The sequence below is a fragment of the Saccopteryx leptura genome, chromosome 3, assembly GCF_036850995.1.
Source record: "Saccopteryx leptura isolate mSacLep1 chromosome 3, mSacLep1_pri_phased_curated, whole genome shotgun sequence".
NCBI classification, from domain to species: Eukaryota; Metazoa; Chordata; class Mammalia; order Chiroptera; family Emballonuridae; genus Saccopteryx; species Saccopteryx leptura.
This window is the reverse complement of record NC_089505.1, coordinates 367,131,850-367,159,145: the sequence shown is the minus strand read 5'-3', so window position 1 is coordinate 367,159,145 and position 27,296 is coordinate 367,131,850. Positions and strand designations below refer to the sequence as shown.

Genomic DNA, 27,296 nt, shown 5'->3' with positions numbered 1-27,296 from the left:
CTACGTGCCAGGCACAGTTCTAGGTACTGGGAATGCGCCAGTGAACAAAACGGTTGACAATCGCAGTCTTGAGGTGCGTACCCCGCAGTAAACGAAGAAAGACAGCAAACAAATAAGTGTCATGTGTAACATGGCAGATAACGACAGACGTCACAGAGAAATATAACGCAGGAAGGGAAGACGGATTGCTGGAAGGGCAAGTCAAGCTGGGCGGACAGGGAGGGCCTCACCGGGAAAGGGCCACCGGAGGACGGGAGGGAGGAAGCCCTGGTGACTCGTAGGAAGCAGCAGTCCAGGCTGAGCCAGGTTGGTCTTCATGCTGTTGGACATCATCTTGCTCTACGAGGTAGCCTCCATCCAACCTTACAAGTGAGGTCTTACTTTTCACCTGGACAGGTAGCATGATGGAGAGAGAAACAGCCTCGCAGTGAATTTTGGTTCTGTCTTCACAGCGGACCAGTCACTGGCCATGCCGTCCTCTGAGGATGAGGGGGTGATGTTAAGCATTTGGGCTCAGGGTCCAAGGCCACGGTGTGTCTTATTCCTCACGAACCCCTGATCCAGCCTCCTTCCTCTCAGATACTAAAACTTATGCAAGAAACAAGGGCACACTCATTTTGACCAAAATTACTTCCCATAATAACAACCCGAGTTTGTTCCGTTATCCTTGGCTGGGAAGAGGATGGACGTGTGACGAAAAGGGAGGCAGTGTGAGGGAAATAAAGGCTATCAGGGGGCACCCCACTTAGGAATTTAAGGGAAAAAAATAACTTGTTTATTCCAAGAGAAGACGGTTATGCTTGCTTCTGTGTGGCTCTAGCCTTTGCTTTCCTTCTGGGCGCCCACCAGTCTCCGTTTCACTGTGGGGACCTGCACTGGCCCCAGATCAGCAAAGACCAGGGCTTCCTGGCAAGAAATGAACGAAAGAGCCGGGAAGCAGAGAAGAGGGCCCGAGAAGGGACCGGAGAAAACGCTGTCCTAGCAGCAGTGAATAAATCATTCGCTAAAAAGGATATTTGGCTAAATTGCCTCCCAGTGTGTATTCTCTCTGGGAATTTCCGATCAGAAAATGCAAAGCATCATGAGAAACGTTTAGAGATGGAACCATATCACCCTGAGAGCCTAAACGTGGTTGCCATGGAGGGGGCTATGTCACCGAAGGGCATGGGGGTGCCAGTGGCACTTCCTGATGTGCCAGCTGGATGGCCGTGGCCTAGAGGTCACTCCAGGAGTCTCCACTTCGTCACCTGTAACACAGAGACAATAACCTGTTTCACGGAGCTCTTGTAGGGTTGAACCATGTGACTGACAGCGCCCAGACCGGGCTGATTCCCTTGACCCTTTCTTCTGATGACATGTAAATACAGCAATTTTTTTTCCAGCATGGTCTACAATAGTTTCACAAAAGACCTACCAGTATCAAGGCTACCATCTTTCCTCCTGTATAAGACGCACCTTTTTCGAAAAATTTGGGGTCTAAAAACTGGGTGCGTCTTACGCAGTGGTTATAGTTTTGTTACTTGATGTCTTGCTTTTTCGCGCTTGTTTTTGCGCTCATTGTTGAAGACAGTGATTTGTCATCAGACAAAGATGAGGAAAAGCTCATGGATGGGAGTTTTAACAGTAATGAGGTGTTGTGTGAATTTGATAATGAATAAAAACTTGAGTTCAATAACTTTATGTAACACATTTTTTTTTTTCAAATTTCTGGTCCCCAAATTAAGAAACGTCTCATAGCTGGGGAAATACGGTAATTGAAATCTCACAGCAGGGCTGAACCTCTGCATCTCAGGACTTGGAACATGGGTTCCCAAGACCTGAGTTTGAGTCCGGCCCCCTGAATGTACCGTGTCAGCCTGCAAGACCACCTCTCTCTCTGAATGAATCTCAGATTCCTAATCTAGCAACCAGGGAAAGGGGTGACCATTTAAAAAGGTGGCTGTGACTTTTCCAAATAGTGAATGTCAAGTTGCTTTAAGAACCAGAAAGCCATTTACTGAGAAGTCATGCTGTGTGCATGGCGTGCTGTTTGAGGGAGTGGTCAGCTGGGTAGGACCACGAGAGGAGAGGAGGGGGCTCAGGGACGCAAAGTTCATTATAGCAGCAGGAGAAACGACAGGTCACACAAGCCCACCTGGGGAGGTCCCCGTGTGTTCAGGAGGCAGAAGGGGCCGCAGGGACGGGAGAGCCTGGGCCCTGGCCTTTATTGCGGGTCTCACAGGGAGGGCGAGACAGGGAAGGGTGAAGGGGCCGCAGGGCGGGGAGGGCCTGGGCCCTGGCCTTTATTGCGGGTCTCACAGGAAGGGCGAGACAGGGAAGGGTGAACATCGTAGGGAGGGGAGAGCCTGGGCCCTGGCCTTTATTGCGGGTCTCACAGGAAGGGCGAGACAGGGAAGGGTGAACATCGTAGGGAGGGGAGAGCCTGGGCCCTGGCCTTTATTGCGGGTCTCACAGGAAGGGCAAGACAGGGAAGGGTGAACATTGTAGGGCTGGCTCATCTGAATAATCTGGGAGGGCTGTAATCTACATGAGTGGTCCTTGGTGGCCGGATACTGAGGGGACAGTGAAGAAGAGCGACAGTGCCCCCTGCGGTGCACGGCCGCCGCGGAGGAGGTGTGACCTGCGTTTGCGTGTCAAAGGCGTGCTCCTTTTGCTATCTCTAAGCATTAGCTGGACCCTGGAGGGATAGGTAGTCTCTCCCAGCCGGAAAGGTTCTGAAGATGTCCAAACATTATTAAATATTCTTTTTAAAAAGCCTACTGTGTGTGGGGGGGGGCAGCGGGTACTGTAGAGTATACAGAGGACGCTGATAATCCTTGAATTGCCCTGTGGTTTAGGGATGAACATGATGGTGCCCATTTTATAGATTAAATACGATGACAATTTTTGAAGAAAGAATAAAAATTGCAGATGATCCAAGTTGTTCTACGTGGATTGTGTCAACCAGAGTCTCCAAGCTGAAAATGCTTGGGTGTGGTAGACCAGAAAGCGAAGAAGAGTTTTACAAGCAAAATCCTTTGTATAGTATTATACTTCCAAAAACTGTCGATCCCACGGTCTTGCCTGCGCATCCGCTCCTCTCCATCCCAAAGACGAAAGCTGGACCAAGACGGAAGCCCTTCGTCCCTGAATAGCATCCCTGCTGCTCTCAGTGCCCGGTCCAGCCTCATCCACACGAGGCATTCTGAGCACCACCGGCCGAGCGCTGCCATCATCCCACCCACTGGCTCAGGCCACCAGTCCATTCAGGGACCTCAGGCTCAGCATTCGAGGAGACAAACAGAACGCTCACTCATTCGGATCTCCCGAGGGGTGTCGGAATGTGTAGGCATCTGTGCATCCAAACCAAACACAAAGGGGTCCTCTGCTCAGTTCAAACTCTGCCGCTGTCTCTCCTGTTTCTGACATTCGTGGGTGAGAAGGCGTTGCTGCTCGTCGAGGGGAGTGCCGCGTCTCCACGGCAGCTCTGCGTGCGTCAGCGTACCGTGGGTGACGTCTCCCTTCTGAAGATGGTCCCTCTTCCCCTCCCCCGCGCCTCTTCCTGACACCTCCCGTCTCGCACCCCAGTGTCTCCCTCCTGCCCTCCCTCTCGCTCTCACTCTCCTCCGTAAAATGGGAATGATTGGGACGTTGCCTGTTGAGGATCTTGGGGTTTTATAAGGATCACGTTAAATTAATTTGGGTGACGAGGTAATCACTGTGTTGGGCACCTGGGGCCAATTAGTAAAATCTAGATGTGGCGCTCTGGTCTTCCAAGACCCCGACCGTGTGGCCCCACCTCCCCAAGCTGGGAGAGGAGACCCCACAGAGGGGGATGACCCCACAGAGGGGGATGACCCCGACGTGTGGCCCCACCTCCCCAAGCTGGGAGAGGAGACCCCACAGAGGGGGGTGACCCCGACCGTGTGGCCCCACCTCCCCAAGCTGGGAGAGGAGACCCCACAGAGGGGGATGACCCCGACCGTGTGGCCCCACCTCCCCGAGCTGGGAGAGGAGACCCCACAGAGGGGGATGACCCCGACTGTGTGGCCCCACCTCCCCGAGCTGGGAGAGGAGACCCCACAGAGGGGGGTGACCCCGACCGTGTGGCCCCACCTCCCCGAGCTGGGAGAGGAGACCCCACAGAGGGGGATGACCCTGACTGTGTGGCCCCACCTCCCCGAGCTGGGAGAGGAGACCCCACAGAGGGGGATGACCCCGACCGTGTGGCCCCACCTCCCCAAGCTGGGAGAGGAGACCCCACAGAGGGGGATGACCCCACAGAGGGGGATGACCCCGACGTGTGGCCCCACCTCCCCAAGCTGGGAGAGGAGACCCCACAGAGGGGGATGACCCCGACGTGTGGCCCCACCTCCCCAAGCTGGGAGAGGAGACCCCACAGAGGGGGATGACCCTGACGTGTGGCCCCACCTCCCCAAGCTGGGAGAGGAGACCCCACGGAAGGGGGATGACCCCGACCGTGTGGCCCACCTCCTCAAGCTGGGAGAGGAGACCCCACAGAGGGGGACGACCCCGACCTTGTGGCCCCACCTCCCCGAGCTGGGAGAGGAGACCCCACAGAGGGGGATGGAAAAGGAGTGAGGAGGTCTCAGGGGAGCCCCACAAACTCAACCTCTGTCTCCGCCTTTTGCCACTGGGATCTCCGAGGCACAGAGAAGTTTGTGAGACATGGTCCAAGTCCCAAAGATTTTAAGTTACCGAAAAGTACCTTAAAAACAGGCCTGACACTTGATTGATGTCTCGTCCCAAGAAGCTAATTCACAAACTTAGAAGAATGTGACCGTATTTGCGGAGGAAGGGCGCTCGGTAGTGCTCACCCGTCCACCTCCCACGGACACCCTGCTTCTGCGTCAGGGCTGAGGAAGCTGAGGTCCGGAGAGGGGAGCTGTCCGGCTCAGGCGTTGGTCCAGCGGGATCCCGGGTCAGACCCCACCGCACGTGGGAGCGACTGTGTCGTGCTGCCCAGACGTCCCTCCAGGGACCCGCTTCCTGCCTGGGGTGTGGGGGCAGCTGACCTCGGACAGCTGGGTCCTGGCTTCCTGCCGCAGAGCTTTCCAGACGGAGCCGGTCGTTTCAGCATGGCAATAATTAAAGAGCAATCACTGAGGAAAAGCACACAGATCAAACCCAGGGCATGTGGGATGTGGCTCACGAGGAGGCTGTTTCTTGCTGGCAGACAGGAATGTTTTTCAAGTTACAGGACGGTGTTTTCTGACTGTTGTCTCAGTCTCCAAAGGCCCGAGAAGGCCGGGTTACCCTCTTACAGGAAGCCCCTTGGGGCTGCTGGCTGCAAACTTCGAATGAGCTCATCCATCCACTTCCTGGGCCACCTGTCCAGGAGGTAAGGACAGGTGCAGAAATATGGCTGCATTCTCAAGAAGTTAGACTCTGCTCAGATAGACAAGCGGGGTCACGTGCCCAGGACTCAGAGTCAGGAGCGCTCGGAACCGGAAACTAGACTGTCAGAGCTCTCTTGTTTATTTGTTTCTGTTTTTTGCACTAAGCCCTTTGCTATATTCGACAGTCTTTGTATATGCCTAGTGAGACATGGACAGGAACAATAAACTTGAGAATTGTGTGTCATAACAGACTGACCAGACACACAGGTATTGGTTAAAAATAAAAATGTTGTTTTCTGTTTAGGCTGGTTTCAATTCACTGAATAGGGGTCCGACTACCTTGAAAAGCATAAAAATGAAAACCAGAAAAAGGTTTAATCCCAGAGACACAGAGGGTCAGCAAGTCACCCTCCAGCATAGAGCACGTGCTCACCCTCCATGACTTGAATACACGCACACACATTTCCTATAAAAAGACACAGACCAGCGCAGAGATGGGTTATTGTTCCAATTCCCTTCTTACGAGGTCTTCCTATTGTCTCCGCTGACCGCAAAGCAACCTGGAGGTAGAGGCAAAGGCGCTGTGCCTCTCGGCAAGCCGGCCAGCAAGCGAAGGCCTGATGAAATGAAATTGCCAGCTCTTCCCACAGCTGGCTGGCATCAGGAGCCGGGCAAGAGTCCAGGTTGCCTGGCACACACCCCGACTCTTTCCCGACCAGACAATAGCGCCGAGATGAATTTTTCGGGAGCAGCAATTCATTCACTCATGTTCAAAAAAAAAAAAAAAAAAAATGGCAGCAGGAGCTTGTGGCCTCTGAAACAAACGGCCCGGAGGCCGGAACCTTCTCCCAGCTGGGTATGGGGTCCTTCCTGACGTTCCTTCCGAAGTGGGGAGACATCATCCGTCACTGTCCGTCCTAGAGCAGAGAGAGAGGACCTGACAGCCGGCCATGAATGCTTAATCCCCGGCCCCACGACGTGGCTCATATTAACACAGCCCAGATAAATCCCCCGTGAATCTGCAGCGGACTCCAACACGCCGTGTGTGTGTGTGTGTGTGTGTGTGTAACACGCTGTGTGTGTGTGTGTGTGTAACACGCCGTGTGTGTGTGTGTGTGTGTGTAACATGCCGTGTGTGTGTAACACGCCGTGTGTGTGTGTGTGTGTGTGTGTGTGTAACACGCCGTGTGTGTGTGTGTGTGTGTGTGTGTGTGTGTGTGGCAGGGGGCATGGATCGGCAGGCCTGGACTGGATGTGTCAGGACACAGAGTTATTAACAGGCGGCAGCCCACGGCGCCCCTCGCCCAGCCCCCCGGCCCCCAGGCCAAGGCCGCATCAGCCCGGAAACCGGAGCTGCAAGGCTCGACGTTCCCCAACCAGCAATGCGCGTCCCACGGCCAAGCCCAAACACGTTAATTACTCCGAAAAGGCTCCCCGGTTGTCTTGCTGTTAATTTTCCAGTGGATAAATTTCCTACCACGCGACAAGTTGAATAAAACTTCATTAATTGAGACCGCCCAGGCAACCACAGTCTGAGTTTTGGGGAAAAAAAGACCAACTTTACCTGAAAATCAAGGAAATGTGTGGCTGGTGTTGGCGAGAACGCAGGGTCCTTGCAAGTAGATTCATGAGAACTTTATCTGAGCCACTGTGTAGTCTCGAAAGCAAAAGGAAAAAGTCTAGTTTTACCTAAAATATAATTTTCCCACAGTTTCTTAGATTTTTCTTTTAATAAAGAGATATAGATGTTTCTTTATAATTAGCATAGCAATTATTTGCAAATGACACTCCAAATAATTTAGAAAATAATAATAATAAAAAAAAAACAACAACTGGTAAAACGTTTCCCTTCCACAGTCACCTCTGAGGACTTTTAATGTTATGTGTTCTCCTTAGTAATCTGTCGTGGGTAACCTTTAAGCCAGGCTTTGTTCCAACGAGGCCTCGCTCTATGAGCACACTCGGGTGACCGTGATCGCACGGGGCGCCCCTCCCTCCGCCCGCACCCCTCGCCCTTGGCCACGCCCACTCTCGTCCTCGGAACCCGCCGTGCTCGCCTCCTTGTTGAAACGTGTCTGCTGTCCGTCCACCCAGAGGGACCCCCGCCTTCTCACCCCCTCGCCGGCCCCAAGTGGGCCGAGTGTCCGCTGCTCACTGCCCTTTCGCCCAGCGTTCCTCACCCAACCACACCCCAGGTCATAAGGTGGCAGGGAGAGGTCTTCACTCTTCAGACCGCCCGTGTACCCTCCACTTTGGCACACGTGCAGGGCGGTATCTCTACTCAGGACACAACGAGAGCATCGGGAGAACCCTCCCAACCCCCGTCAGCCCTTTCCCCGGGACTGTGCCGTCCTCAACCAATCGAAAGGCCAGGCAAACCCCCAGAACCAACAGCACCCACAGAGCACGGGCACGGGAGAGGGACCCGGAGCACCAGGACACTCGCCTCACATCAACCCTGCGAGCCAGGTGGCTCCACCTCTCGAACACGTAGGAAGGGCAGTAATGACCCCCTTGCTCAAGATGTCGCCACTAAAACAGGACCGAGTCGGGATTCAGACCCAAGTCCACCTTAATCCAAACTCACGACCTCGCTGCAGGAAGAAAGAGGTTTATTGAACTCAGGACCCATCAGAAACCCAGTTCCATTTCAGTCCTCTCTGGAACTGTTTCTGAAACAGGTCGCACCACCTCTGGGGCCGAGGAGGGAAAGACTGGAGCACGCAGGTGGGTGTTTGTGCCGGCGGGGGCTCCGGAAACTCATCACCCGTCACCCAAGGCAGCACAGGAGACTGAGGTGAGGCGGACTGGCTCCAAGCAAAAACCCAGAAGCATGATGGCTCTAAAATCTATCTCTGAAAGCAGCTTCCGCTGTTTTCACTTGTTGTCTTCCTTACGAGAAAACTTCTCCCAAAATGCGTGGAGCTCACCCCTGAGGACTCTGTGACGAGGTCGGCACCTCTGAGTGAGGAGGCGTGAGCGGACAGCACGGTACGTCATGAAGAACACAGACGGGACTGGATCAGCTTTGATTTCAGATCACGTGTAGACCACTTTCTCCACGAGAGACCCTGGGCCCGTACCTTCCCTCTTAATCTTTGAGATGACACCTGATTCTGTGTAACGTTGTTGCATCGGCTGAAAGAGACAACACATAGAAAGTGTCTCCCTCTCCACCCGGCCTGGAGATTACACTCGGATGAACAAAGTATTCCTTCCTACCTTCCTGTTATTTCTCTGCATCTAACAAAGGCACGTAGACGTGAATAGGACCAGATTCAAGTTTAGGTCTGGCAGGGACAGCCAACTGTTATTGTGGAAAGATGTTGGGTCCGGAGCTCGCTCGGTGGCTTGGGATATCCACCCCTATGAAAACATGGATGGCAGCGATGGTGATTCCCGCCCTAAGGGACCGGACGTGTGGAGTGCGCAGGGGAGTGTGGGCAGGCAGCATCCTCTCCTTTTGACTTGAATCAATGATGTTAATAAATCATGTTCCTTTTCAGGGCTTCAATTTTCTTACCCTCCTTCATTCTGCGAAAGATGGAGCACCTTCTACGTGACAGTGCTGGGAATGGAACCACGAACAGAGGGGACAGGTTCATGGCCTCGTGCAGTGACATCCCAGTGGGAGAAGCCAGAGAAGGAAGTAAATGGTTCAAATAATGTGCGATGGGGATTCGGGTTGGGAATGAGGTCAAAAGGATGATGGGAGAGAGAGGAGTCAGGTGGGAAGGGGTGGGGCCCCAGAGTCCTTCTGATCTGACTTCCAGTGACCAGCACTGTGGTCCCCACAGGTCCTGGACCCCGGCTCCTGAGGCTGTCTGGCTGTGCTCTGCCATCGTCCCTGCCTCTGTGTCCTGTATTCACAGTCACACCTTTAGGGAAGACAGGACAGTTTTGTGACCGGGACAGCCAGTGGCAACAAGCTATAATGAAAACAGCTCGAGCGTTGGTGGCAGAAGGTCAGGGTCCCAGTTTGCTCTGTTAGCTCCGTCCAGTGAGGTGAAGCACACGGTCGCCCCACTGAGCCTCAGCTCTCTTGTCTGTTTGGCAGATGTTTCTGAAACCCCAGGTTTATTCACAGCTGTTTTGTTGTGCTCTCGCCATTCTAACCCCCCATGGGTGGCTAGAGACGTACTTCTCAAAGTGTGTGTGAGGAATTAACTGTAAACACTCTATAGCTCACCTTTCCAGATGAGAGAGAGAAAAAAAAATAGTATTTGTTAAAAAAAAAAAAAAAAAACACACAAAAAGACGAGCTTACTCCAGGTGGAACTTTGTTCATTGAGAGCCGTCCTGACACAGTCCCGGGAGGATGACCCGCCTTAGCCCGCCGCCGGGAGGAGAGGCGCCGTCCAGAGGAAGCTCCCACCAGGCGTGGGGCTGGCCGTGGGCTTCCGCCGGGCGTGGGGCTGGCCGTGGGCTTCCGCCGGGCGGGCGTGGGGCTGGCCGTGGGCTTCCGCCGGGCGTGGGGCTGGCCGTGGGCTTCCGCCGGGCGGGTGTGGGGCTGGCCACAAGCTCCGGAGCCTCAGTGCTGTTCCCTCAGGGCCAGAGGCTGACGATCACACACGCCGCCGTCCACTGTCCACTGACAGGCAGCTCCTGCCTCGATGTTGCTGATGTTCAGGTCAGAGAAGGGGCGGGACAGGTGCCCCTGTTCCCCCCTCCAGAGAGGGAACCAGGAGACCCCCTTCCATCACCATCAGACCCCGGTTACCTCCTCAGACAGTCTTATCGCTTGAGCTCTCCTCCTTCCCCTCGTCCGTCTGTCTCACTGTTGTGTTTCTTATCTGACCTACGTCCGCCAGGCTCCAGGCACTTTGCTCGGACCGGAGGGTATAAAAAATACAAGAAAGGTCCAGCATGCCTGTGCACTCGTGTTCAGAGAGACTCTAGGACACTGGGCGGGTCATGTTGGCTCTTCCTCATCTTAAATTGTTGCCATGAGACACTGGAATACCTTGGGTGTCCCTCCAGAGAGAAGAGTCACACCTTTAGTGAGGAGAGAGCAGGTTAGAGCGGGGCAACAAGTACCCTCTCGATCTCAGCGTGCCAACAAAGAGCGTTCTGTTACTCAGGTCGCCGTCCTCTGAGGGGCAGGTAGCTCTCGGTGACACTTGGGCACAGGCGGCTTCCCCCTTGTTCCGACACCACCTGAGACACATGGCTCCCAAGGAGACCGTGGAGAGGATGGTGAGGGCCACAGGCAAAGGTAAGCTTTGTCATTGCTCCTTTCCTTCCAAAATCCGTATCAGCCAGCCGTACAGCAGTGAGCCCCAGGGTCAGTGGGATGGTCGGGAATGCTCTGTTATAAACGTGTCCATCCTGGGGCCCGACTGGATGGAGGGGAACAGCTGTATTCACGAGCCATGGTTTTCAACCGCCGGTCCATGGACCCGTCTGCCAGAAATGTCATGCTGGTCCACCAAAGAGTTAACCACCCTGACGTTGTATGAAGATTATAGACCCAATGATCTTTGTCAGATTCGCATAGGCTCAGGGTGATTTCTGCCTTAGCGGTCCCCAAAGTAATCCTCCAATTTTCACTCATCCCCAAGTGTAAAAAGGTCGAAAACCACTGTCCCAGAGCATGATCTCCTCCTGAGGGAGGCAGGAAGCATGAGAAGGGAAGTGGAAATCCACGGAGCTTCTCCTGGTGCCGCCCAGAGGCACTTCCAGAGGCCCAGGCCAGTCACAAGGCCCCGCCCAGCATCGAGGGGGCGTGGGGCAGTCGCCGCCACCAGAGTGGGTGGAACTGCAGGGTCTTAAGGCAGAGGATACAGGAAGGGGTGAGAAACCAGAAATGATCGTGCAGTCTACTACACCCTGTCATCTACAGCACCCCAAAATGCTTCTAAAAGTCATCCCCAAATTTGTTTGGGTAAGTAATTTTACCAAAAAATGCTAGTTTATAGATGAGAAATTGAAGGCATCAATTAACCAGTGATCAGGGAAGGCATCAACTTACCCAGTGCCTGGTCAACAGGGCCACCTCTGACAGTGCCAGGGTTGGCCTCGGGGTGGGGCGGGGGCAGGGAGACAGTCGGACGTTGTCGCATGAAGTCCCTGAGCCCACCTGTGTCAGGCGTTTGTGACCTAACCCACAGGACAGCTTTGCCACAGAATATATATATATAAAGATTTGAAATCTACTCAATGTTTTTCTATAAATGAGAAACTGTGTTCAAATTATATTTGCTAGTTTGCATCACCTGGATTACAATCAGTGTATAAGAAGATGATATTTAGTCAACCCTTTAAAATGAGGTGAAAAGTGGGAAAAGGCCCAGCAGGGACTTGGGGGGGTGGGGGGGCGGCAGTGACCAGAAGAGACAGAAGCTGCTCTCACTAGCAGACCATGTGCAAACAAGCACTGATTGACATTTGGCTTAACTTTGCTGATTGCCCTTAGGCTCCTCTCTCTCAGTGGGGGTGGGGGTGGGGTGAGATCCTGTCAGAGCCCCAATCTCGGTTAAAATAGTGAGAAGTCTGATGAGAAACAGGAACCCAGGGTCCTCACTCTAGAAAGGTGAGGGGTGGGGGAGGGGCGCGGCTGGGTCGCTCCCAGGAAAGACAGCCGCTGAGCAGCCTTCATTCCCTGCTAGACCCACAAAGAAACCGAGACCCTGAGAGTCTAAGTGACTCCAGTCCCCGTCACGGGACCCCAATCCTCGTCTCTCTGTTGCACAAATATACACTGCCCACAAAAATTAGGGGAGATTTCAAAATGAATATGAATGTGCAGATACTCCAGTACTTTCAGCCTTTGTACCCTGCATTTTCACCAATGAAATAAAAGTTGGTTTTGCATCTCATTTGCATAATCAAACAACTTTCTTTGACTTGTCATTTGCTTTTCTGATGTTCTTCTTTAATAAAAAAAAAAAGAAATGCTTCTTTTTTTTATCATTTCATATTCATTTTGAAATATCCCCTAATTTTTGTGAGTAGTGTATTCTATGGGGAATTTCTCTGTGCCAAGCAGTCCACTTGGCTCTCAGACCAAGAGGTAAATAACCCAGAAGTCACTGCCCACGAGAGCTGATGGTCTATAGCAGGGATCGGGAACCTGTGGCTCACGAGCCAGATGTGGCTCTTTTGATGGCTGCATCTGGCTCACAGACAAATCTTTAATAAAAAAAAAAATAACGTTAAAAATATAAAACATTCTCATGTATTACAATCCATTTGTTTCCTACTGCTCATGTTCATGGTTGCGGGTGGCTGGAGCCAATCACAGCTGTCCTCCAGGACAATACCAAATTTTTATTGGATAATGCTTAATGTACATGGGTCATTGTGAGGTCAGGAAGTAACTTCCCTCCTTTTAATCAAGTAGTCAGCTAGCTAATTGCAGAAACCCTTTTGATGAAGAAGATGGCTAAAAGAAAAAAAGATGAGGAGTATTGTACTTTTCAGCAGGAATGGACAGAAGAATTCACCTTTGTGGAGAGAGCAGGTCCTACAGTGTGTCTAATATGCAATGATAAAATTGCATCGATGAAATGGCCAAATATAAAGCGGCACTTTGACACACGCCATTCTACATTTGCATGGAAATATCCAGCGGGGGACAGCAGGAAGAAAGCATGTCAAGAGCTACTGTGCAGAGTGCAAGCTAGTAAGGAGCAACTTCGTGTTTGGACCCAACAACGTGACAGGAATTCGGCTAGCTTTGTGGTGCTTTAGTAATTGTGAGAAACAGAAAGCCATTCACAGATGGGGAGTATGCCAAAACATTCATGCTTGATGTCACCAATGAACTTTTTGACAACTTTTTGGATAAAGACAAAAATAAACGAATAAAAGACATGCCTCTGTCGGCAAGAACTGTTCACGATCGTACCATCGTGATGGCAAATCAAATTGAGGCAACACAAGTGAAGGACATAAATGCAGCACCATTCTTTTCTCTCTCTTTAGATGAGTCAACAGACGTAAGCCATTTATCCCAGTTTAGCATGATTGCAAGGTATGCTGTCAGTGACACACTAAGTCAGGAAAGTCTTGCTGTTTTGCCTATGAAAGAGACAACAAGAGGGGAGGATTTATTCAAGTCTTTCACTGAGTTCGCTAAAGAAAAAAAATCTACCGATGGATAAATTTATTTCGGTGTGTACTAATGGTGCTCCGTGCATGGTGGGGAAAAACAGGATTCGTAGCACTTTTTTGTTAACATGAAAAGAGACCCATCCTAAGTTTTCACTGCATCCTACATCAGGAGGCGCTTTGTGCTCATATGTGTGGCAAGCAGCTTGGTGAGGTGATGTTGCTGGTCATTAAGGTGGTCAACTTTATTGTTGCCCTAGCTTTAAATGATTGCCAGTTTAAAACACTGCTGGATGAAGTTAGGAATAATTATCCTGGTCTGCTTCTGCACAGCAATGTGCATTGGTTGTCAAAAGGGAAGGTGCTCAGCCTTTCTCGGCTTGTCTGAGCAAAATCCGGACTTTTCTTGGAATGAAAAACATCTAGCATCCTGAGTTAGCTAACACTGAGTGGCTCCTGAAGTTCTACTATCTCGTGGGCATGACTAAATATCTGAACCAGCTCAATGTGAAAATGCAAGGCGTTGGAAATACAGTCTTATCCCTTCAACAAGCAGTGATTGCATTTGAAAACAAGCTGGAACTCTTCATCGCCAACATTGAAACAGGTCATTTACTATACTTTGAAAAACTGGGAGAGTTTAAAGATGCATGCACAGCAAGTGACCCTGCTCAACATCTTGATCTCCAGCAGCTAGCGGGCTTCACATCTAATCTCCTACAGTCATTCAAAGGGCCCTTTGGAGAATTTCGTGAGCGCACTTGTCTTTTTAAGTTCATCACCCATCCACACGAGTGTGCATTGGACAGTGCTGACCTGAGTTACATCCCCGGTGTCTCCGTCAGAGATTTTGAGCTACAAGCTGCTGACCTGAAGGCCTCAGACATGTGTGTGAAAAGTTCAAGTCACTGAATGAAGATTTGGAAAGACTTGCATGACAGCAAGCAGAGTTGGTGAGCAAACACAAGTGGGGAGAAATGAAAAAACTTCAACCCGCGGACCAGCTGATTGTCAAAACTTGGAACGCGCTTCCCATCACATACCACAAACTGCAGCGTGTGAGTATTGCTGTACTGACAATGTTTGGCTCTACGTATGCATGTGAGCAGTCTTTCTCACATCTAAAGAATGTTAAGACCAACCTACAATCACGTTTAATGGATGGAAGTCTCAACACCTGCATGAAGCTTAACCTCACCATGTATCAACCAGACTACAAAGCCATCAGCAAAACCATGCAGCACCAGAAGTTGCATTAATGGTATGAAGTACTTTATTCATCGTTGGTTAGAAACAGCATAACAACGTTATTAAAAGAATTCAGAGACTTATTGTACTTTAAAAGTGTTGGTCTTACATAAAATGCACACATTTATTTGTATTTAGTGTTAAATATATTGTATGGCTCTCACAGAATTACATTTTAAAATATGTGGCATTCATGGCTCTCTCAGCCAAAAAGTTTCCCGACCCCTGACCTATAGGAACAGACAGAGAGGTTTTTGTGTGTATATATAAGTACTGCACATCTATATAGTATATTATGTAAAATACATGCTATTAATATATAGTCATGCTCTTTCTTCATATATATATATATTTATATATATACATACATATGTGTGGTGACACAAAAGTAGGTTTACAGTTGTGAGTACGCAGAACACAGTTTATTCCTCTATTGTTATTTATTAATTATGGTATTACTCTCCGTACTAACAACTGGAAAGGAGGTCTTGTACACTCTGGCTACATCATGCACACGTACGCTAGGCCCAGGAGTCTCATGCTTAGATAGACCCACAGATGCCAACATTTCCTCAACAAAAGGCAGGTTCCTGGCAGCTTCGTTAATAGTAGCTCTAAGTAAAAATCTGCCCAGACATCCCTGAGTCAAAATATCACCTAAATGGGCCCTGGCCAGTTGGCTCAGCGGTAGAGCGTTGGCCTGGCATGCGGGGGACCCGGGTTCGATTCCCGGCCAGGGCACATAGGAGAAGCGCCCATTTGCTTCTCCATCCCCCCCCTCCTTCCTCTCTGTCTCTCTCTTCCCCTCCCACAGCCAAGGCTCCATTGGAGCAAAGATGGCCCGGGCGCTGGGAATGGCTCCTTGGCCTCTGCCCCAGGTGCTAGAGTGGCTCTGGTCGCAGCAGAGCGACACCCTGGAGGGCCAGAGCATCGCCCCCTGGTGGGCAGAGCATCTGCCTCTGGTGGGCGTGCCAGGTGAATCCTGGTCGGGCGCATGCGGGAGTCTGTCTGACTGTCTCTCCCCATTTCTAGCTGCAGAAAAATACAAAAAAAAAAAATATATATATATATATATATATATATATATATCACCTAAATGAATTAAACTGTAATGTATTCACCAAGCAGAATGCCACATAACGGTAAGAGCGAAGCGATTACAGTGCACGCAACCACTTGGCAAATCTCATGAAAACGGTTGCGCAAAAGCGGCCAGGTGTAAGGAGAGTGCTTGCTGCATGTGGCCATCCCGCGAAGTAGGGGCAGGGACACCAGTGTCCTCAGTGAGGAGTCAGGGCAGCAGCCGCCCAGGGCGCAGAGGCAGCTGGGAAAGACGGAGAGGATGCATTAGTTAGGGGGCTGCGTCCTTGATTATGTGGCGCTAACCAGTGACTGCAGCTGGACGTGGACTAAGCAGCCCCCTTGGGAGAGGCACGCTCATCTCCATCTCTGTGTGCAGTGTGTGCACAGTGTTACTGAAAAGTTGTTTTTAAAATACGGTAAAGTAAGCGATGGCTCTGAGCGTTCACTCCGTCCCTCCGCTACTCTCTGGTCAGATTTCACTATCCGGGCACAGCTAGAGCGCAGGTCGCTATAAGATACCATGGTGTCCTGGACTAATAGCGCAAGCAGACATTTTTATGCCAGTAGCAAATCATCAGGCCGATAAGCACGTGTATAATTGAATATGTGTGTGTGTGTCTGTTTTTCTGGCTCTCTTATTTTCCACCCATTTTGTAGAAAGACCCACACACCCTGGGTCTTAAGGGTCTGCCACAGAGGAAGCCCACCGGGTTCTGATCAGCGGGGACCAAGAATAAGTCAAGCTTTGATGGGCCTCTTCCCCGGGGGTATCCAGCAGTATTTTTATTCTCCCTATTTGACCTTAAAATTATGTTTTGTCATTTGTCAAGGGTATAATTTTCACCCAGTCAGGCTGCAGGGGCAGCTAATTATGTGGTGTTTAATGACATTTGTTCCTTAAAGGAAGCCTGATTAAATGGACCGTGTAATATTTTTTTTTTTTTTTTTTTTTTTTTTTTTTTTTTACCAAATCAAGCAATTCACCCAATTTTCAAATGTGCTTAATAAGCCAGGCCCAAGTCATTACAGCCTGCCAGCGGTGTGACTGATGTGGCCCAGGCCAGAAGGGCTTTCAGACTGGCCCTGACCTTTTGTGTCCACAGCTCCACCCACCGGTTCCCATCACCTAGAACAACCAGCCCTCTCCCCTCCCCCTCGCCTCCTCTGGTCTGACTCTTCCTGGACCATCTGCAATTCTCCTCTCTTCCTAGATTTTCTCCACGGTGGCGGGTCCGCCCTCCTTTCTCCAGACCCTGTGAGCCTACCAGCCCCGTCTTTGTGTGCCACAGCCCAAGGCGTTTGCTCCCCTCTCAGCCCCTGCGCCTCTCATGTTCCCCATTAAATTATAACCAACGCGGGTTCAGAAGTCAATTCGCTGAGACTCAGCTTACGCAGTCCTGAGCGCACGGAACAGCTCACTTTTGTAAGGGTGGAGCAACTAATTTACACGGAATCGCTGACATACGACTCCTGCCACTTAGTGTCTGCGTGACCTTGGGCAGTTAATTATTCACTTCATCCCTAAGCCCAAGGTTCTTCACCTGTAAAAGAAGAAAGTATATATAAATATATATTTAATTTTTGTTTGCTGAGCAAAAGATGAGGAAACCGTCCCCACCCAAGACTGGGAAAACGAAACCATCGTGGCCAGAAGGCCTGCGGCCTTTCCAGCAAAGTCCAGGCGGGTCTGCAGGGATCTCCCCACCCCGCCCACCTGTCAGAGTCGGAGGGATACCCAAAGGTGCCCTCAGAGAGGTGAGCGGGCCCATGCCACTGTTAGGCCCCTCCTTACAGGCGGGAGAAAAGCCGTTTTCCCCGTAGCCCCTCCCCCACACTCCCACATTTCTGACTGCACAGCTGCATTCTGCTGGGGGAGGTGGGTTGGAAATGCATGGGGGGGGGGGCACTGGCACAAAAGGAAATCAGGGCTTTTGAAAGAAAACACAGGGAACGGTAACATCTAACATAAATATCTTTCCTCCTGGTTCTTTTCCAAGTGCCCAGAAACAGACAAATTTACTTCTAAGTCGCCCCACTGAGCCAGCCGGCATTAGAGCCTCAGGTAGGCGGTGCCCAGGCCCTCTGCTGCAGGGCCGCCTCTGTAATGCTCCCGCGTCCCGGCTCCCACTGCGCTCCAGGCTGGCCCGAGCTTGATTTCCCTGCAGAGCTCAGCAGCAGCCCCATCGCCTTGATTGCTTCTGATCAAGGCGGACTGAAAAAATGCGAAGCAGAGACATCTGTTCTCTTCCTGTCACTCGATGCTGGCAGAGAAGCTGGAGTCGATGTGGTCACTCAAAACCCGAAGCAGCATCCGCGGCTGCCAGTTCTGAGTTAACACGCTGTTCCCTCCTCTGTTCCCAAGAGAAGCCGTGGGCGGGCCGCAGTCAGAGCGGAGGCTTGTGTGAGTCACAAACCTCCGTCCAGACAAGTGTCGCCTGGCCCTGCACCCCTGACCACGTGGTGTGGAGGGGTGTGGTCATGAGAGGCCTGGGTTCAGCAGCTGCCTTTGCCACTTGTCATCTGTTAACACCTGTGACAAGCACAGATCAACCCCATCTGACTTAGCGCTCTGCAGTGTCCCCTCCCACTGTGCTGCTGTGAGTCTCCTGCGGGGCTCCCTGGTGCCTCTGACCCCCGCCGGCCACCTGTTCTCTCTGCTGCTGTCAGAGCCGTGTGCAGACTCCACTTCACACAGCACGTCAGGCCTTGGGGCCACATTCATTTTTTTTAAGGAAGTCATGCTTTCAGTCACCTCTGCATCCTTGCACAGGTGTTCCTGCCACCTGCAACATTCCCACCCCTCCACCCCCACCGGAGCCCACCAGTGACCTAGCTGCTCTCCCTCCCTCGGGTCTCAGCCGGGAGGGCCAATCAGAGGACAGGAGCAGAGCACAGGGGCGGGCACTGACCCAGAAGGCAGAAGTGGGTGTGGTCAGCCATGTCACCTGAGCAGAGAGGCAATGACCTGGGTGCCTTGTGAACTGCAGAGGTGGGCAGGCCAGGCTCAGCCTCTCAGCCCTCCCTGAAGGAGGAGGAGGAGGAGAGGGGAGACCATGGTGAGGACCTGCAGAGTGGGCGGGGTCACGCCCGTGGGCCAGGGGCCGGCTTGGTGCGGGAGGGAAAGGACGCATGCTCAGAGGTGGAGAGCGTGCGGGGGCGGGTGTAGGTCATCCGGTAGGGAGGGACTGAGGGCATTCCCACCCAGCCCTGGACTAACCTCCCTAAACTACCATGTTCTTGTGTGCCAGCTGTGGGGGGTCTCGACCCTCAGCAGCCCTGCTTGGCTGTGACCATGGGAAAATACAAGTTTGCGAAGCTCACTTAGGCCTGCAGAAAGTCTTACGTTTCAAAGGAATTCAGGAAAATGGAGGATATTTCACAAAGACCGACCACCCTAATTTTTCTTATGTAAAAAGAAAACAAACAAACAAAAATAAAACACATTGCACGAGTCAAAGTGAGTTCATAGGACCTCCTTCCTGTCAAAATTTGAGCTCTGGCCTCGCTGGAACGCTTAAAATAGGTCAGACCTAATGGACTTGGCATTTCTGTGAATCCAAACCTGTTGAATAGAAACAATTTCACGTGGTTCTGCCTAATGGGCCCCCTTAGGACCCAGACCTTCTTGTCCCAAACCTTCACCCCTGCTTTGAATGTCCTTCATCCAGCTTTAACTGTCCCCGTCCCCTGAGCACCCACACTCCACCAGGGCTCCCAGGCCAAGCCCTGCTCACTCTTCAGGGCACAGTACGGGCCTCGCTTCCCGCAGGAAGGATTCCTGGAGCACCACGTTAGCAATGCACGGCTACCCAGCGGTGTGACCACGGCTCAGCGGTCACTTCCAGCCCCCGCAGGGCCGGAACCTCGGGCAGTTACATTTCTACAGAGCCGCCACTGACGTTCCGGCCAGAGCTGGGTTCTCCTCCCAGCCCTTCACCACCCGTGTGGCTGCCGGCGAGACCCGGTCCCTGGCAGGCCGCCGAGCCAAAGGCCTCAGTCTCTCGCTGGCTGTTGGCCTGAGCCTGCCTATAATCCCTCACCACATGTGTCTCTCCGCAGGGCAGTTCCCGTGCCCACGGGCTTCATCAAAGTCAGCAAGAGAAAGGCGGGGAGCAAGGCGGACGTTATACCCCCACAAAGTGGACGTTATACCCCCACAATGTACTCAAGTGACACCAGTCATCTCTGCTGCTTTGCATTGCGTAGAGGAAGTGACAGGCCCTCTGGGGGCAGGTGATCGCACAGAGACAAGGGTACCAGAGGGCAGGGTAATTGGGAGCCATCTCAGAGTGTATCTACCACTGCCAGCAAGAATAAACGATCCTCTGGTCGGATGCCCTCCTCCCCCAATAATTTGTGAGCCTGTTGCTGGAAGGCCACATGTCCCTGTCCTCTTTGCTACCTCATCAGAACCAGCGCACTGCCTGGCACAGAGCACATGCTCGGTACACACTTGACGACTCACCAATTGATAACATGAAGTCACCAGACAGCCCAGACCAAAGGGACATGAGAGGCTGCATCCATTTTCTGTAAGGCTCGGATATACTGAACCCAATTATTACATTCCATGGTTAAATTGCAAAATTAAGCTTGGGTGACTAAAATAATTACAGGGAATCTCAGTGCCCTAATGAGTGGAGACCAGGGGTCCCCAAACTACGGCCTGCGGGCTGCATGCGGCCCCCTGAGGCCATTTATCTGGCCCCCGCTGCACTTCTGGAAGGGGCACCTCTTTCATTGGTGGTCAGTGAGAGGAGCATAGTTCCCATTGAAATACTGGTCAGTTGGTTGATTTAAATTTACTTGTTCTTTATTTTAAATATTGTATTTGTTCCCGTTTTGTTTTTTTTACTTTAAAATAAGATATGTGCAGTATGCATAGGGATCTGTTCATAGTTTTTTTTATAGTACGGCCCTCCAACAGTCTGAGGGACAGTGAACTGGCCCCCTGTGTAAAAAGTTTGGGGACCCCTGGCAGAGACCCTAAACGGGATGGCAGGACGCCACATCACAGGCTGCGTTCTGGGGCGTGCACACGAGGTGTGCATCCTCGACTCGGAAGGTGACCGCCCAGCAAGGAGCCACTCACCCAGTGTGAGTTTCAGACTCGGTACATCCGTGCCTGGATCACTAAAACAGAGAAAGAACAAACAGCAGAATGAGAGGGAAATAGGAAGGGAGGGACAGCAAGAGAGGACAAGAGTAAAGGCAGGAATGAGAAAGAGAGGGACAAACATATTACAATTCAGATACTCTGTGTGCAGAAGCTGAAGACACTCCAGAGAAATGAATGAGGCTTTGGCAGGGAAGGGCATGGCAGGGGGTTAACGCGGATTCCAAAGCACGGGGCGACACCGGGCAGAAGGCTGCACTCCCAGTCTGCTGGGGACCCTGGCAGCACAGGTCTGTAATAATGGAAACTCCCTATTTGTGGAATAGCTATGCTACGGCAGACCCAGTGCTAGAAGCGATGGCTATGGGTCTGACAAAACAGCCCTGATCACTGCCCTCACAGGTGTGTAAGCCACCACTGGGGGACACTGTTCAAAAGTAATAAATAAATGACCACAATAACTCGATATGGGATTTTCTACCCAATCAATGGAGATGGTGGTCAAGACAAAGGTATTCTCTCTAACCAGCAAGTTATTGAACCTTTGTGACCATCAATATTTTCAACTATAAATGGTGGCTACCAATTTCCGCCAGCCAAGTTAGCGTGAGACTCACACAGGTCAGGCCATGAAAATATGACAAGCAGCCCAGCACAGGGCATTGAGGAGACTCTCGGTGCTGCTGCGGCTGCTGTCCGATGTAATCGTCCCGCGGCGTTTTCCGTTCACGTGCCCAGCGGCACGCGGGACCGTGAGCGCATGCTCAGTAACCTGGGTCTCCCCTGAAGCTGGGCGTCTCCACAGGAGACACAGGCAGCGGCTGCTGTCCGATGTAATCGTCCCGCGGCGTTTTCCGTTCACGTGCCCAGCGGCACGCGGGACCGTGAGCGCATGCTCAGTAACCTGGGTCTCCCCTGAAGCTGGGCGTCTCCACAGGAGACACAGGCAGCATTGCTGTTTAGATGTACGTTCCCAAGGAGACAACCTTCCCCGTGCTCCACCTTGCAAGCCCGAGGGTTATTAAATTAAAATAGTTCCTTCCATCACCATTTATCCTCCCTTTACAATATACAGATAATGTATTATGAAATTGTATCCCTGAAACCTATATAATTTTATTAACCAATGTCACCCCAATAAATCCAATAAAAAAGAATAGGTTCTCTTTTATGGGGTTGCTGTATATAGGTTGCTGTCCATCAGTCAAAGAGGTTAGAGCAATGCCTGTCTTAATAAAGAATAACTCTTAAAACAATTAATTAATTAATTAATTAGCTCCTTCACTGATTGTCAACCGTAGTATCCCTGCCCTCCAGCCATTCACGCTAAAATTAGTAACAACCGTACTGATTCAGAAAACCACATGGATCTGGATGAATCCACGAAACAACAGGTCCACATGACCTGTGGTTCCAAAAGGGAAAAAACAAAGATGCCAACAGACCTGGTTTCTAGCACTAATTAATGTGCCATCAGCTCTCTGTGATTTTAGGACAATCACACTCTCCAATTGGCTAAAGTTCACAGATAGAGGGACAGATAGGGACAGACAGAAAGGAAGAGAGATGAGAAGCATCAATTCATCATTGCGGCACCTTAGTTGTTGATTGACAGACAGAGAGAGGGACAGATAGGGACAGAGACAGAGAGAGGGACAGATAGGGAGACAGAGAGAGGGACAGATAGGGACAGACAGGAAGGAAGAGAGATGAGAAGCATCAATCATCAGTTTTTCATTGCGGCACCTTAGTTGTTCATTGACTGCTTTCTCATGTGCCTTGACCAGGGGGCTACAGCAGAGCGAGTGACCCCTTGCTCAAGCCAGTGACCTTGGGCTCAAGCCAGTGACCTTGGGCTCAAGCCAGCAACCATCGGGTCATGTATATGACCTCATGCTCAAGCCAGTGACCCTGCACTCAAGCTGGATGAGCCTGTGCTCAAGCTGGCGACCTTGGGGTTTTGAACCTGGGTCCTCTGTGTCCCAGTTTGACGTTCTATCCACTGTGCCACCATCTGGTCATTCCCTTTAAACTCAACAAATTAGGCCATGGTTGGATAGCTAGGTTGGTTAGAGCGTCATCCCGATAACGCAGAGGTTGCCGGTTAGATCCCCGGTCAGGACAGATCGATGTTTCTGTCTATCTCTCTCTCCTTTCCTCTCTCTCTCTAAAAAGGTCAATAAATAAGTTTAAAATAAATACATTAAAAACTAAAGAAATAAACTAAATAAATTAGAATACATGCTTGGATAGTTTCTCCGTTTTAATTGACGTTTTACAGAATTTCCCCCCTCTGGAAAGAGAAAAGGAGCTGGAAGATGTAAAAAGCACTGGTGGGTCTGCCAAGTATTTCTGGCTCTTTGCTGGCAGATGCGTGCTGTGACTGCTGTCCCCACCCCGGTGAAGTTCAATACGCCCACGTTCCTTGCTTTGGCCCCGTGATGTGCGAACAGAGTGACACGGGTCACTTCTCGTGGGACTGTTCAAGGACTCATGCACAATTCATCCCAACTCCCTTTCCCTTCTGACGTAGAGACTGGCAATATTTAGGATGGTGTCTGTTCCCTCGGCCTGATCTCCACCGTGGGCAGAGCCCTCTCTGCTGACCAACACGTTAAGACCCTGAAACTGCGGAGTTGTTGTTACTGCAGCACAACCCAGCCTATCCTGACTGACCCAGGGAGCTACGGTGAGGGGGACAGATCACTGAATTCCAGGGCACAGGGTTCCGGTCAGGGGAGGGACTCATGGAACCAAGCGCTAATGCTGTCCTTGGCCCGAATTCAGAGCCCAGCTCTCAGACAAGTCACCAGATTATTACCAAGGGTCCGTGGACCGTCTCAGAAACATACAGAGGCCCCCATTCCCCAGGAACTCCAGACCTGGACTATCCTGTGATGTGGTTGGTGGGGTGGTCAGAGCTGGGAAGCTCAGTTAGTCACCGGGGACAGGGCAGTGGGGGGTCTGAGCCAGGCACATCTCTCGTCTGTTGGGCAGTGTGGGCAGAGGGGCAGACGGAGCTGACCTCCAGCACCTTTGAACGCCTAGTGCCCAGGGGGAGAGCAAGACCCCCTGGGGGAGAGTCCTGCCCACTTTGCTACTCCGGCAGTCTATGAGCCCGACATTCAGCTGTGCTTGGGAAAGACAACCCAACAAAAACCACGTTGTTGGAGACCTCTCTACATAACAAACAGCGCAAGGTATCCATCTTCTCCCGAATGAGGCCAGGTGCCCTGCGCCCAGAGGGGAGGGTCTGATAAACGGCGTGTGGAATGTAGGCTCGGCCGGAAGGGGAGCGTGTCCGGGCGAGCTGTGAGAGAACGGGGTGAGAGACGAATGAGGCTGTCACCTGCCCCCTTAAAGATCCCAGCAAGGTGATGCAGTCTTTCTCAAAGTCAGGTGCTGGGTGCTGAGGGAAAAGCCCAGGCGTAGTCAAGTGGGAGTTGAGGGGGAGGGGTCGCATGGCGTGGGGGTGGGCTGCACATTATTAGTATATATTCCTACCCAGGTTCTCAACACCCTGAGCCACTGCATGAACGGAAAGGCGGGTCAAGGTCAGAGTGTCACCGGAGAGTAAGAGCCAAGTGGCCTGTTAAGTGAACTGTGGAAGGAGACCACTTGTCTCCTGGTCGCCCTCCGTGGTGGCCTGGACACCCTTCCTGCCAGCCACACACAGGAAAGACACCGCAGGAGCCCGCAGCCGCACGTCTGCATGCACACCGCTTCCTGAAGAGAGGGCACGGTCTGGGCTGAGCTGACCACGTCCACTGGAACCTTGTCAGTCCTCCAGCCACGGAGGTCGCAGCTGTGCCTGGGCAGAGCAGGACCCCTAAGCAAAGGGGTCACGTCCAGCAGCCCCCACCAGGGCAGGGGCACCGAGTTCAGGGGAGCAGGGAGACCCTCCCTGGAACCAGGTGCTCCCTGCCCACTCTGCACTTGGGGATGCCGGCGTCCTGTGTGCAAACCCCCCCTCCCGTTCATCATCGCGTCACACCTGGAAGAAGGTAGCAACACCACACACGACTCGCAGAGGAGCGAGCTGGCGCCCTGACGGGTCCTCATTCCAGTTTCCGTGTTCATGGTCACTTCTTCTTCTCCCATCGTATGTCCCAGTGAAGGGTAGTTCTTCACCCAGGGAAAATCTGACCAAAAACTAGTCAGAATGGAGGCATCCATGTTTACATTAAAAGCCTCTAAACTTCTAATAGCAACACTACCCCGGAGACCCCCACCATGGTTTTATGTTTTGGGGGGAACGGTAGCCAGTGTGTCAGAGACACAGAGGAGCGGGAGGAGAGGGTCTCGGAGGCCCCCAGCTGAGGCCTGAGCAGTTCACAGACCGAGGATCTGCCCGGGAGAGAGAGAGGGGAAGGCGTTTGCTCAGGATAGTCTAGCGGGTGAATCTCCACACTGCGCGTTGACCCGAGCAGCTGTGGATCCCGGTCTCAGTAGCCCCTGCCCTTCCTTTGCCGGAACGCAGGCACCGTGGGCCCACCCTGCACGCGGATGCACACGGCTGGGGGGCGGAGCCGCAGCCTCCGGGCCGTCCCCTGTGGGGCCCCAGGCAGCCGCCCTGCACACTCGGACTCTGTCCCCATGCGCTCCTCGCCCTAAAGCAGGACGCAGGACGCCGTCCTCATGTCAGAACTGCCCCGCTCACAATCGTCTCAGCCATGGGAGAGCATGGGCGTGCAAGGGAGCCGTGCAAGCATCCAGAAGATGAAAAAGGAGCTTCCGCCACGTGGCGAGTGCCCCAGGGAGGGGAGGCCACTGACCCTGCGTGTCATTCGACCTCTTGGCTCTGTGGCCCAGTGCCCGGCTGCCTTGGCCTTGGTTCCTGGCGGCCCTGTCCGGGTTTAGGGTTGAAATCTTCTTTTCAGCCCCTTTTACTTTTTTTTTTCCCCCTTTCTGTTTTTGTGACCAAGACGGCTGAAGCTTTGAACTTAGGCTCGGGGCCCTGGGGGGCCCCTCCTGCGTGTGTCCCGTGGGAAAAGCCCCGGGCTACAGGGTGGAGCCGGGGGACGGGGCCCAGTGAGGACCCACCTGCACCCTGCGGTCCAGCGTGTTCTGAAATCAACCTACTTCCCACAAGGGAGAGTTTCCGTTTTAAGTTAATAAACCCCCTCGAGAAAGGGAAGGCAGCAGAGTGTACAGGCAGCTCTCAAACGAAACGTTCTGTTCCGGAAAAGTGTTCTCCAAACCAGGGGCATAACGGAGCAGGAAGAAAACAGAACGGTTTTCCAAGGGATACGTCGCTTCTGCGGATGGGAGGCTCTCTGTACTTAACACTTTCCGGGTCCAACCCCGGGGCTTGAAGGCTTTGTAGATCCCTCCCACCAGGACGTGAACGTCCACTCCTGATGGTGGAGGACAGGGAGGAGGGGAGACCGCAGGAAACAGAACCGGCTAAGAATGGAGCTAGGTCCACGGTAAACAAAGGTGAGGTTAACAACCTGGGAATCGGGCAGGAAACACCAACCAGCGGTAAATACTCAGGAAGACGCCTGAGCCCTGAGCAGCAAGGCCCCCACCTGGGAGTTACCCCCTGCCCCGGAGCACGGGCCTGCTGCACTCACCGGCTGTACGTCCCGTGCAACCAGAGGGATCCTCACAAGTAGGAGGAAGATTCCAGCCACTCATTCGTCAGAGCCGCAGGGAGAACAGACCCCCACGTGACCCTGACTGACAGTACCTGGGTGGGGGGGGGGGGTCAGGAGGGGAGTTTTGAGCGGAGCTCTGATTGGCTGGAAAACAACCCCCACGCAGCTGTTCGAAAGGAAGAAACTTCCAACCAGGGGAGGGAGCAGCTGCCAGGACCCTGCGGCCCAGCCGGTCTGGCCTGAGTGCGGGGTGACCGGGAAGGAGGCAGGTTGGACCGACCGAGGCACAGGGAGCGGGGAGACAGGCAGCGGAGACGGAGTCAAGGAGGGGGCTGGGTGGCCCGGCGGCCCTGTGAGAGCCAGGAGACCCAGTCTGGACCCCCCTCCCTGGGGCGAGCCTGCCTCCACCACCCTGACTCAGGAATTGGGCAGAGCGAGTCTTCGGGACAGAGATGGGGTGCCTACAGCTGAGCAACCCGGGGAGCCAGCACCGACGAGGAGTCTCAGGCCAGGGGTTCTCCACCCGCCCCACGTTGGACTCAGCTGGGGCACAGTAAGAACCCCGGTATATCCTGGTCCCACCCTCAAAGGTTCCATCTCCGCGGGCCCAGGGCGCAGTCTGCAGGCCCTCCGGCTCTCCCGCGATTCTGGGGGGCGGTCGGGACTGGGAACCCTCTGCGTCGGATGGCGCAGAGGAGGGAAGAGGGTGGGAGAAGACAGATTCATAACAATGAGGAAGCTCTCATCCTCGGGGCTGCTACTTCCAACAGTGGGTGAGCGGCCCCCCAAGAGCCCCTCTGCCTGACTCTGACCCTGATGAGACACTTAGCCCGGCCTCACACCTGGAGGACAGCCGGG

General features: G+C 52.6%; 1 protein-coding gene and 1 long non-coding RNA gene across 3 annotated transcripts; one reads left to right on the top strand and one right to left on the bottom strand.

Moving 5' to 3' along the window:
* Positions 1–316: 316 nt before the first annotated feature.
* On the top strand, positions 317–9,157 carry LOC136398598 (basic salivary proline-rich protein 2-like). The gene is made up of 9 exons (XM_066372769.1): positions 317–369; positions 3,093–3,324; positions 3,423–3,480; positions 3,925–4,280; positions 4,420–4,577; positions 5,237–5,341; positions 7,434–7,534; positions 8,021–8,136; positions 9,137–9,157. The coding sequence occupies exons 1-9, from the start codon at positions 317–319 to the stop codon at positions 9,155–9,157; spliced, it is 1,200 nt and encodes a 399-aa protein (XP_066228866.1).
* Positions 9,158–14,743: 5,586 nt separating this feature from the next.
* LOC136398092 (uncharacterized) lies at positions 14,744–26,515 on the bottom strand. Of its 2 annotated transcripts, none has more exons than XR_010749991.1 (4): positions 26,415–26,515; positions 17,170–17,263; positions 15,732–15,963; positions 14,744–15,296 (listed from the first exon to the last, which is right to left on the bottom strand). It is a non-coding gene; the product is annotated as an uncharacterized lncRNA (long non-coding RNA). The 2 variants fall into 2 exon arrangements; XR_010749992.1 differs by lacking the exon at positions 26,415–26,515 and adding an exon at positions 17,743–18,064.
* Positions 26,516–27,296: the final 781 nt, after the last annotated feature.